General features: G+C 36.0%; 1 protein-coding gene across 2 annotated transcripts in view; it reads right to left on the reverse strand.

The window, feature by feature from the left end:
* The window catches only part of GABBR2 (gamma-aminobutyric acid type B receptor subunit 2), a 454,194-nt gene that overhangs the window by 237,796 nt on the left and 203,585 nt on the right, over positions 1–12,813 (reverse strand). For both annotated transcript variants that reach the window (XM_068194855.1, XM_068194863.1), the window contains one exon: positions 3,434–3,535. In XM_068194855.1, the coding sequence (XP_068050956.1) occupies positions 3,434–3,535 (102 nt within the window). The remainder of the gene's footprint in view (positions 1–3,433; positions 3,536–12,813) is intronic.

The following is a 12,813-nucleotide window of genomic DNA, read 5'->3' on the forward strand; positions in this document are numbered from 1 at the left end:
TGTCAGAACACATGTAATTTAGGAGCTAATTTAGGAAAGTCTGTACAACAGCTCTTCCTCTTTCATGCATAGCAGTCTTCCTCTGTGCAATGACACACTCCTCAGCCAGCCTCTTCCTCCTGAACTCCACGTTTTGCATTCCCTTCCACATTTTCCCCAAAATTGTTCTTGAAGAATTGCATTCAAGATTGCAAATAAGCCTAGATTCATTGGATGCTAGGCTTGGGTCTACTGGCTCCATCTCACATAAGAGACACTGAAGCTTCAAATGCACGCAACTGCACATAGCCCAAATCCCTTGCAGAGGTTTTATCTGCAAGGATAATGAAGTCTGCACCGAAGTGTATCAGAGCTGGGTTCATATCAGTGCTCGTAGGTCAAAGTCTACATTACAGACTCATGCAAAGAAATACATCAGATGCTTGCTGGGCATAACTTATTTTACCCCTTCATTCATACTATTAACCAACTATAAACCAGCATGATTTCCTTGCAAGGATATACTGTTCCTTTACTCAAACCCTTGCAGAATGATGCAAGTTAACACAGTGGAACTTCCTCATGGGGATCAAAGAAATCACCCACTGGATCCCAGCAAGTGTCAAGTCTCTTTTTCAGAGAACTGTAAATTGCTTGCATGGAGCTAAAACATATTTGACAGAGAAGGTTTTAATTCATGGAGCTAGGCAGGTGATCTACAAGATGATTAAAAACATCCCAGGGGGAACGCAGCTCCCAAAACTGCACTTACATAAAAAGACCAATGTTTAGACTGTTTGCCAGATGGTGAGCTGTCATATTTACTCTTCCCAGAGATTACAGTAGCAATATCAGCATTTAAGCTTTGCCCCTCAGTAAGAAATACATATGTTCCCATATGGACTGAAGTTCAAACAAGAAAATGAAGAAGAGTTACATTTCATTTACCCACAGTTTGTGGCAAAACCTGCATAAAAATATATTTTATAAATTAAGACTATAGCACAGCCTCAAAAAATAATAATTCTTTTTCTCCTTTCATTCTTTCACATAGGTGAGGTTATTATTTGGCTACTAAATATAAAATGTCTTTGGTACCACCAGGAGCTGAGTTATATAAACCCTGAAGAGAGTGAGGATCAACACATCTAAGATGCTCTAATGAGGGATGAAAAAGAACTTGTCTCCTTCACTGCCATTTCTAACAGCCTCAGACACGAGACACTCTTTAGCCTTTTCAGAGTTTTTGAGTGATGCACATTATGCTGAAATAGGCAGCTATTTTTTTTCTCAGCCTTCAGAGCTTCCCTTCTTTGATCAGATTTTAATCTGTCTCATTTCTAATGAATAACACCACAATGTTGTATTATATAGCTTTTCAGAGAAAGATTGCCACAATATCTTATATGCCAGAAAAAGTCAACGTCTTGGCAAGCTCTTTATGAGATACCTAAATTGAATAGCTCAGATACTCTGTCTTATTCTCTACCACATATCTGACAGTCAAGAGGTTATCAATAAATCTACAAAAACCTGGGTAACTGACAAAAGAGGTAGCCACATGTTCTGCCTTCTAAATGCCTTGATGTCCTCTTGAAGAACTATAGATAAGCCTCTGACCTCAGCTAAGGAATCACTGATGGTGAAGGTGAACTAGAAGACATTGACTCCCACCATCATAACATGATGGTAATTCTTTTGTCCTACATGCAAGACACGTAAAAGTTGGAAGCAGAAGTGTTATTGCTCTTACAATTTGTAAGAGCATGCTTAGAATTATCAATCATTTACATGGATGTACAAATCCATCCCTTTCTCTGAACACAAAAATGAGTTTTAATGATATCCTTATGCTTAAATTTACTTTTTAACTATGCAGTCAATGCAGTAGAAACTAAGGTGTTAGTGAGAGAAATATAAAATATAAAGGCATATTTCTGCAAATCATACCAGATTTTGCTATTTTCCATTCCATAATCATCAATTTCATTAATTTAAATGTGTTTGTGAGAATAAAAGGTAATTCAGGTAAGCAGATACCAGTTTACCTTAGATACCTTAGGTATCTAAGTTTACCTTAGATACCTTACCTTAGGTTTATATGTTAAAGAAAGGAATGAACATTATTAGAATTGTTTAGCTAAATTCTGTGTCAAACATGTACCTAATGACAACTAACCTTATATTTCTGTCAAGAACAAGCAATTTTCTGGATAATTGCTTATTTATTATTTTACTAATTTGTTTTGAAGAAGAAATCAAGAGATAACAAATATACTGTTACTTTAGTTATCTAGTATTCCCTGCACAACAACCCAGTGTATTGTTGATGCAGAGGACAGCTAGAACCCCATTGCTTCTTCTGACTTCCAGCCTAAGATCCATGCTTAATATGCTTTTTTTCTTGTTATTACACCATTTCTAGTCAAAAATATTAACTTTACTGTAACACCTACTGGAGTGTCATCAACCCAGACAGGTTTCTAGACAGGAAATGCAAACTGGCTTAGACTTGACAGACACAAATGGCTTTCCACAAACATAAACTTTACCTATTAATACTTTAAACATTCATGCTTACGTCTCTAGAATATGGAAATAAAAAGCACACTTAATTTACCATGTCCAGAACCTTTCTAGCTTCGGTAGTGGTCTAATCTTACACAGGTCAATATTCTTGCTTTAATTTTATTTTTTTAATATAATTTAGTTTATTAAGGTTTTTTGTAACCTTTTTTACATATATTTAAGCATTTGCAGGATTGTGGCTTTGATTCTGTGTCATATGTACTTGATGCCAGAAACAATTTGAACTTCATCATTTAAAAGTTCTTTCTCCTGCTGTTCAATAATTTTTTTTCATGTTCCTGTGCAGTTTAAGATTCATCTCTCCTGTGTCTAGTTTATTGCTGGTTGTGCTGCATGGTAATGCTAAAATATAGTTTTAATTTTATGAGTTGCCAGAAGTCCAATAAATCATTATAATAAGAGAAGTATGGGAAAATATTCTGCTACCAATTTTTTTTCTTCTTTTTTCCTTATGATTCATTTGAAATCATGCAGATGTTGTTAGCAAAGAATTCAATTTAAAATGTGTAATGAAGCTAATGGAAAGAGGCTCAATATTCTTTCTACATAATAATTTACCTTAAAAGGGTTCCAAACCTCAAGAGTTTTCACATGTATATCACTACGACTGAGGCTTTAACTGCAAACATTAAGCCAGCAACAATTTCCTTTGTTTAGTATCACTATCAGGAACAATTAAAAATAATTACTATACACATAGACCTTCATTAACTTAAGAAGGACTAGGCCCTCAAAATGCCATTTTTTAATATTATTATGCAATGGAATGTAGCAATACACAATTCTAACAGATTTCATTTCCTTACTTCTCTTCATAGAAAAAAAAATCTCCACTTTCTTTTTTTCATCAAACAGCAACACATACCTTAAGCTTCTTTACACTTGTGCAGGGATCATCGGAAAAACTCTCAGTATCTGAAATCTCGATGTCTTTGCCATCAAGGACGTCAGTCAGATTATTCCTCACCTGTCACAAGTTGAGAAAAAGGCAAACTAGTGAACCGAGAGCCAGTGAGAAGGAAGCAGATGGACTGCATTTGTATCTGTAATGACAAGCAATGATCTTGATGATGATATATGCAAACACATAGTTTTTCCCATTTTGCCTAAAATGTGATCAAGGTGCTATTCCCCTATGACCACAATCTGCTATCAATGACTGTACCACGTAAAGGACTCTACTATGATTAGCAAAAACAAGTTCACACACAGCCCCAGAAACTGGGCTCCCACTTTGTGTCATGGGGCGGACAATTCTTCTGTGTTTCCAGGGCTGTTAGGACCAAAAGTTTTGTGGTAGTCAAAGTGATGTATGAGACAGTATAAAGGGAAAAGCCTCATCAAATGAGCTCTTATATATTCTCAAGCACTTATTTCAACTGGTCCTAGCATGAATCAGCAGAGCTTAGCTTACATCACTTAGGGGCTGATAAAGTCTAATGAACTCCTCTGTGGCCTACCCCTCTCTTAGACCACTCATCACACCATGGGGCAGCAAGAGGTATAGTTGGCTTGAAGGTGGCACATACAACCAGGTACGAGCAGATTTTTTTACCTGTTTAATAGCGCAAGATTTTCCGCTTTGAGCTACCTAAATAGCGCAAGATTTTCCGCTTTGAGCTACCTAAATAGCACAAAGAAGCCAGACAACACACAGAGCAATCTGGCTTTCTGATTTAGGGCTTTTTTCCATATAACTACTTCAAGGTTTTCTGTCTTAATTGCTGCTGTTTTCCTTCAGCCACATGGCTGCAAAACCAGTTTCACTTTACTATTCCTAATGGATAAGTAAAAATATTTTTAGTCTGCAATATGATCACAGACTGAAATGAAGAGAGTGGCACACCAATTTTAAGTTAATAGAATTATGATCACATCAATTGCAGTGATTGTCTATTTAATTTGTTTGTAATAACAGAAACAGGAGAAGCAAGTCAGGGTAAAACAGGTATCCCACATGCAAACACAGAGCACAGAGGATGGAAGATACGTGATATTAAACAGAAGAATTTAGAAGCCTGTGTATCATATGTAGATACTTTCTGATGACCCTCTGTATGGGTCATTTCCTGACGATCATCACTACACCAGCTGCCTTAATTACTTCTTTCATGGCCTTTATGTCATCTTATCCCCTTTAGCCATGCTTCAAAATTACTAAGACATATTTTTTTTATTTTATAACCTTTTACAATGATTAGAACAAATGGACACATAAGTAACTTCTAATTAAAAATTTCTTTATCTCAGAGAAGCAAGTCAGAATGGTCAGCTCGCCAAGATTTGTTACATCCTTTATCCTTCTGTGATGTTACCAGGTTTTAAATTCATTCTGTGAAAATGTGTTCACAAAAAGTGATCAGTAATGACTTCTTCTGCTTCTATACTAGTAAAAGTGAATTATTTTTATTTTAGCTACAGTGATGCCATTAACTGCTCCTTACAACAGAGGTTTTTCTCGATAAAAAGAAAATTTTTTTTTTTTTTAAAAAAAAATCAGTGATAACAAAAGAAAACAAACCTCTCTTGATCATAGTTTCGCCAATGTCCAAAATTCTACTACCTAGTGTAAGAGAACACTAGAACTATCATTTGTTATTGACAAAAAGTAGCATTTTCCTTACTTAGCAACAATATACTTTCCAAAGGAATACAACTTGTCATATGCTTCTACCCAATACTAAGAAATTCTTTATTTTCATATTTGCTTTTCTGATATTTTCTGACCAGTTTGTCAGTCTTTTAATCAAAGAAAGACTAGACTAATATTACTCAGCTAAACTGAGCAGAAAACAGCTGATTTACCAAATATTGTCTAGTCAAATTAGAAAATTATTAACATAACAACAATGACAAAAACAACACATTAAATATTATTAATACTTATGGATAGACTTCAGTGGTGATGATTATAAAAATTATGCTTCAGGCTGTCTACTGACTTGTTGGGATTCCATCCCTTCAGAACTTTGCACTTGAGGAATTTAATTGCGTATGTTTGGGTTATTTCTGAGCAGCACCTATTTAAATTCAACCACTGAGAAATTTATTTGACATCTCCCCTGGCTCATCTGCTAGAAGCAAGGTATCTGTGGCTTTCAGAGCTCCTAGATTTTTCATTTATCCACTGATTAATCTCCCAAGTGTGCCTAGTAAGGCACACCTTACTAGGTTTTGTGCCAAAGAAGTTAAAAACCTTTTCCCTTTACTGCTGCAAGCAGATATTTGCTGTTTTCCAGATGCATCTGTTGTGAAGATTTTGCCAAAAGAAAGGTGATTCTTTCCCATTATCCTAACAACAGATTAGCAGCTTTTTAAGAATTTACAAGAGTTTTCTAAAAGATGATGCTTCTCTTTCAATGATCTGACCTATGTCTGACACATGTCATCTTGTGTCCCTGGTCTGGAAGTATTTTTACTATATTTTCCAGTTTTTACTTCCTATTTCCATACTTTTTTTCCCACTGACCTCAGGTTCTTTCCTTCCTTTATAAATACTCTATATATATTATGGAACAGAAACTTGTGGTTTTCTTTCCACAGAGGTTCTTGACTTCTTTCAGATTAATTTAACTACAGAATCTTCTGATATGGACATAGGTCCAAAGTCAGTCACCTCCATTTCTAGAGCTGCCAATCCTGAGGCAAAGACTCCTATTTTGGATGAAATTTGTGAAACTGAGAATACAAAATGCTGCATGCTTTGTTTTGGCAGATGCTTGCAGTCCTGGAGAGCGTATCACCAGCAGTTTTAGTACAAGCAGTTTTAGCGCTCAGCAGCAATCATTTCATTCCACCAACTCCAAGTAAGGAGAACCATAAGCTACTGTGCTTCTGGTTTTTGTTGTGTAAATAGGATAATTTCCACTTTCCAAAACTGCTATAAAAAAGTGGTGACAAAACTGCATTAAGTTTTCATGGGGATCCACAGTTGCTAAGGAAATTTTGCACAACTGTAACACAGAAGCAGTGTAATTCCACAGGGTTTTAGACCCTTGTTAACAATTTAATGAAGGCTGTAGCTCTATGTCTGTTTATATCAACTTTATATATTCTAAAGACAGTAATATTTCATTTTCCCAAAACAGGAACTACCAGCTCTGGTCATCAATAAACCTGAAAATTTTCACAAACCAGTGAAAGACACTTTTGCACTGTTCTGCCTACAAAACTAGAGGAAAATAGTATTTCACCTTACTACATATTTAATCTGTGTGGTCAACTGCAAAAATTACTGGGGTGTAAATATGTTTACTCAAGGGTAAGTTTCACAAAATGAAGGGTTTGTAAGGATGCTTTTGCAGGAAGAAAAGGATGGCCCTTTTGCTTTAGGCAATAGTGAAGATGGGATGCAAGAGAACTGGTTTTTCTCTCTCATTCTGCCAGAGCTGTGCTTTGATTCAGCTCCTATGACTGAAATAAAGTTTGCTACCAAGTCAGGCTGTACATTTTTCTTGTGAAGTGGATGGCAGCAATACTTGCCTACCTCATAGCTCTTGTATCAAATTTAGTGATGTTTGAAAGGTGAACAACAAAGTCCCTCACCCTGCACCTGTGAAAGAAGAAATACAGGGATTTTGAGGAATAATGAACTTGCACTGCAAAGGCAGAAATGTTAGCTTCTTTAATCTCTAGAAAACTGAGAGAGTAGATAGAATAAATAAGTGGGCTGTTAAAAATGGTGAGTCTAGAGGAAATAATATTTCAACGTATTTGTGGTCTGTATCAGAAAGAATGGATGTAACTTTAAGAAAAGGAAGAAAATGTTGGGGAGCATCATGGTCTGGCACTCTAAGGAAGTGGGGCACAAATGCACAGCCCTTGGAGCAGGGACCTCAACAGCCAGCAACCCAGGAAGGTGAGCAGGACAGTCTTGCAAAGAACCGCCAGTTTCAGCCACAAGGTGACACCTCCATGCAAATTCATGGTAATAAGGCAGGCCCAGTGTAAAGCTGAGAAGTCGATCCTCAAGACTGGATCAGGTTTGTCAGACAGAACCCATGGTTGCTGGGCAGGTCCATACTAAAATGACAGGAATGGGGACAAGCTTACAGGGTCCCTGCCAGGCATAGCTGTGATGGAGAGAATGAGAAACCAGCACTCCACAGCATCATGGGGGCATGGACTGACAGTACTGAGTTGAGCTGAAATGGGGTCAGGGATTGGGAAAGGGTGGGGGGGGGAGGTGGGTGTAGCCCTAGGGGGTTACTTGGGGGCAGAAAGAGCTTTTGGTGCTCTCAGAGCCCCAACACTGAATTTTGGCTGGTTTTACTTCCTACATGAACTCTGTGTGATGATTCTCTGCATACAATACATAAATGACCTAGTCCCTCACAAGGATACAAAAGTTGCACACATAGTGATTTTATTTCAGGTGAGATGAAATTGTTCACTTCAGAGACCTTATGAGTGCAAGCACCTTTTGACCTGTAGTAAATAGTTTGCATCCATTTGACCACAGTATTCCATTTTTTTGCAAGGCAATTTTATCTGATTTTTCTGAGGAAAACAGTAAAGAAAGGTGATATTTCTGATGAACTGTCAATCTAGCTATGATAGTTTGGATTTAGGGGTCTCCACTGAACAATATTTCAAACTGTTTCAAATTAAAGGCACAGTTCACTCAGTTAATCCTAACTCTGACAGTTACAAAATTAATTTAATGATTTTTAGATTAATCATACTACTTTGCTTTTAACAGATATTTCCCATGACCTTTTGGCTCACTAAAGCTGCATGTAAGTACAGCAAGCTAAATCCTTGTTGTTCAGGGAAGTCTAATCCCACCAGATGTTGATCATAAGAGATGCCTAACAAATGAGAACTGGTCAGACCAGATGGATTACACAGTCAGATATTTTACTAAGATTTCCTGTTGTCCAGAATATACAGTTCACTACAAAATGTTATACTGCAGGAGTTTCAGTACAGACATATATGTGTACAAAAAAAAAAAAAAAGCTTGAATGATAAGAAAAAATGTCCTCATTACATGGACAAAATGTAAATTGTAAGTAATTGCATAGGAGAGATTACAATTTTTGGGATTAGTAGAGATAGAGGTCTCACCAGGTCTAAACATCACATATAGTATGTGTTATAAGCAAACATAATTATCCCTATTTCCGTTCCAGTGGAACACATTACTGACATTTAGAAGCTTAGAAGCATTAAGTGAAAACTTACATCCAAGAAATACAAACTGCAGAGATACACTTTCATTGATATACACATCATTTAGGACTACAAAAATGAAACAGGTGGTAGAACCTCATTTGAAGCAGAGAAACAATGCAAAAATAAAAGATGAAGCAAAAATACACCAAGAGGAAACAGTAAAATATTATTTTGGCTATTAGGAAAGAGTTTCATTTAGAAGAAAACTAAAAAGCTAAACATGTTTTATTGTGTAAAGGAGAAATGAAATCAAAACTGCATTGGATTTCCTATTCTGTTCAAAACAAATCAGGTATTTTATAAAAGTACTATGTTTATGGTTTTCATTGTGACAGGAAGGGAAGAAGGAATCCCCGAATATTGGATTTTTATTTGAGTAAACTGCCACAGAACAGGTTATCATAAAAAATATTACTTTTTTCATTGAAGTAGGATGTTAGTAGCTGGGTCTAACCTGAAAACCAATGCAATCAGTATTAGTCTTGCCTACAAGAAGCAACCATGTGTTTCAGACTGGAGTAATAATAACACTGCTAATGATATTTTTGTTGTATTTGTACTATAATTACATATTCCAGTTAAAAATGGTAACTACCCTCCTTTCTGCCTCCTCTCTTTTCTGGCAGTATGGTAAATATGGTTTCACATAAAACCTACATATGTGTGACTATTAGACAGATCATACCTATTTAAAAATAAACCTCTATGAAGTCACCTACAAAATGCTCTAATTTCCTCCCAAATTCTCTAAAGGAAGAAAGAAAATTCCTTACTTTAACTTTCTTGTTTTCTGATCACAGAAGTTAAATATAATCAGGAACTCTGATGTTAAACCTACCAGTTGTGTGTAAGAAGAATTGATAGGCATGTAGGGTTTTTGTGGTAGAAGGGAAGTTAATTAGGGGGCTTTCGGGTGACCTACAGACAGTCCAAGTTAGAAGGCGATTTCTCTCCAATGGAGAAAAAAAATCAATTCATCTTATCAAGATGTGGATCAGTTGCTATGAGGTACTTGTAGAAACTAGCATATTACAGTGAAATAAAAATTTAGCAAAGGAAAAACCCCAAGGATCTGCACTATGACAAAGTATGAAAACATTAAGTTCCACTTAATCTACAGGCATGTTAAGAACATGCACATAATGTTCAGCAGGACTTTGAGCAGTCTGAAAAAATAAACTCTCTTCTCTAAGACTTGACACTAGGACAAGTTAAAACTCAACTCAGTAGTATAGCAGAGAGAGGAAAGGAATGGTACATTCCATACAGGAAAAAAAAAATACATAATGCATTGCCAAACCAGAATAGATTTCTAAGGTAGTAGGCAAGGATTGAAAGTAATGATGCAGTCTATAAGAAATAACATCTGTTCACATGAGGAGTTAAGGAGCACCAATGAACAAAACTTAAAAAGAAAATTCAGCAAAAATATACTTCTGGTTCCTTTACTGTGAGATACCATCTACAAAACTGAGGATAATGTGATTTCTGATGGCTTCCAGGGAAATAGGATGACCATCCTTCTACAAGTTTATCAGATGTGACTTGTAGAGAAAGCAGAACAAAATTAAAGGGTCTGGAGGCTGTAATATTATACAACAGTAATTTTCATGTCAGGTATTATGAAAGTAAATAGGGGCCACATTGAGAATAGATTATTTAATAATTCATCAACCAGTGCCAGAAAGTGCAAGTAATTAAGTGAGAATTTAGAAATGCTTGTTTATTACAGCGAGGGAATGCAATAGGACTACTGAAGTTGGTGCAAGCATTCAAGTATCTAGGAGCATTGAAATACTCAATATTTTATCCTGGAGGGAATGTGGAGGCAGACAAGTAAAGGCACTCTATATTATTATGTGTGAAGCAGATCAGAACATCAAATGAAGAATACAGAGTACGCCTTCATCTTTTTCTGGGAAATTAAATTTCACAGGGTTTAAATATGAGTTTAGAGAAAAAATATTTAAAGAATTTTTTTAAAAAATTCAAATAAATTTAAACTCCTAGAATACATAGTAAGGCTGCTTTACATTGGTGAATTTAGTCTAGCCTAGGAAATAAGAATAGAACAAGATGGAAAGTCTCATGGTACCACAGAAATAAAGAATAAATCTCAGCTTAGAAAAAGACAATTAATTTCTTTTGAAGGACACACTGTACCAACACCCTCAAACCCCCTTCTGTAACAGTCAACATGTAGCAGAGATTGTTTGACTACTGAACCAAAAATTAGGGACTCAAGATCTGCCTATATTATTAGAGGCGAACAATGCATAGTAGCTAATAGCTCTTACATACATACATATTTCAAAACACATTTATTACACTCGGGAAGAGCCCATTTACTAAAAAAATTCTGAACAGAATTCATTGAGAGGCATAATTCAAACAAACATGAATGATAATTAAATATTGCATAAGAAAATGTTATCAGTGTTAAAAGAGCTTTGATTTATAATTACATAAGGATGCACCTTATGTAAAATCCTCCTTGATTAGGCAGAATGAAAGCAACCTATCATTTATACATTTGAAATCTCTTAATCCATGATGGATAAAATATTTTTTTATTCCAACACTAACTAGGAAGGGTGTTACATGTATATTGCCAAAGTTAAGATAAATGAGCATTTCTAAGGAATGAGTCATCTCATCAATAGATGTCTAAAACAGGTGAGATGAATTGCGCCCTGGAAGAACCTCTCTTCTTTCTCCATTAACTATAAATGGAGCTCAGATGACTCTCAGATACAGACAGCTGAATTCCAGGTCTCAAAATCCAATCCTGTCTCAAAATGGTGTCCCAGTAGCACTGCCAGCCACTGAAACTTAGAAGCCCCAAAAATCCCTTACCTTAATAAAAGGTTCTCAGGGCATGGTCAGAGGAGTGAGCTGCCTTCCTGCATCACTTCTCAATCTGTCCACCCAGCAGCTGAGGGAGAACACACAGGGTCTTATTCCACTTCTGGGCTGGTAGAGAAGGTTTGCTCAAACCATGGGTTTGCAAAAAACTTTAAAGTCTTTATCTATTGGGATTTTTTTCTTTCAGAAAATCTGGGCCAAGTTTGAAGTTTTGCCATGCACTCAGTCACTGTACCAAAGCTACAGCTCCTCAGTAATGGTTTAATTGCATCAGACTCAGGGGACTATGCCAGCATTTATGAAAACCTCTGTGTCCAGGAGTAAGTCTTGTTATCAACTGAAAAATATGAATACAAGCCTCAGTGTAAAACTAAAAAGGGAAGAAATATTTACCAAATATAAAAATGGATGACATTTTGATGAAAGGGAGATTACAGAACCTGTGAGGATAGAGATCACAAGGAATTTTCACATTATTTCAAAAGTCCAAATAGCAATCCAGATTCCTCAGACTTCCTAAATGTGGAAAAGTCAGCAACATCAAACTCAGATTTAATTCTGTTCTATGTCTGAACTATGGGAATACTTGCCCTCCTGGCAACTCACTGGGGCATTAGGGCTTTAGGCTTTTTAGGAGTTCAGGGATAGGTTTGCTTAAAATTTGAGAACAGTTTAATAAAGATTTTCATTAACTTATTTTCCACTGCTTCAAACATCTTTATTTAGATCAACTTGGTAAAAAAACTCTGCAGCTTAAACATCACAAGTCTATTTCTTCTTTCAGATGAAAAGCAGAAAAGAGACACCATTTCAGGGATCCAAGGTCAACACATTACAATGATAATGTTATTATAAATATACAAGAAAATTTCATTATATGAACCATGTTTCAGCCCCATGTTCCTTCTTTCTGGAAAAATACATGAGAAGTTGCCTTCTATCTCTTCTGACTCAGGTCCTGCTACATTAGAGAACTAAATTGGATACTAACTGGAGTGATATTACTGGGCAGAGACAAGCAAAAACGAGATTTAAAAAATAAATATTAATCTTTCTCTCCACTGTGTACCATTTACATTCAAAGAACTTTTTTCACTTGCACATGTATATTAAATTGAGCCATTCTTTTCTGTTAAGGCTGAAATTTTGTAACGCATAGTACTAAGGACTGTAACTTTAATCCACGTGGAAACCAAAGTCAGA

Source organism: Anomalospiza imberbis, chromosome 1, assembly GCF_031753505.1.
Source record: "Anomalospiza imberbis isolate Cuckoo-Finch-1a 21T00152 chromosome 1, ASM3175350v1, whole genome shotgun sequence".
Taxonomy (NCBI): domain Eukaryota; kingdom Metazoa; phylum Chordata; class Aves; order Passeriformes; family Viduidae; genus Anomalospiza; species Anomalospiza imberbis.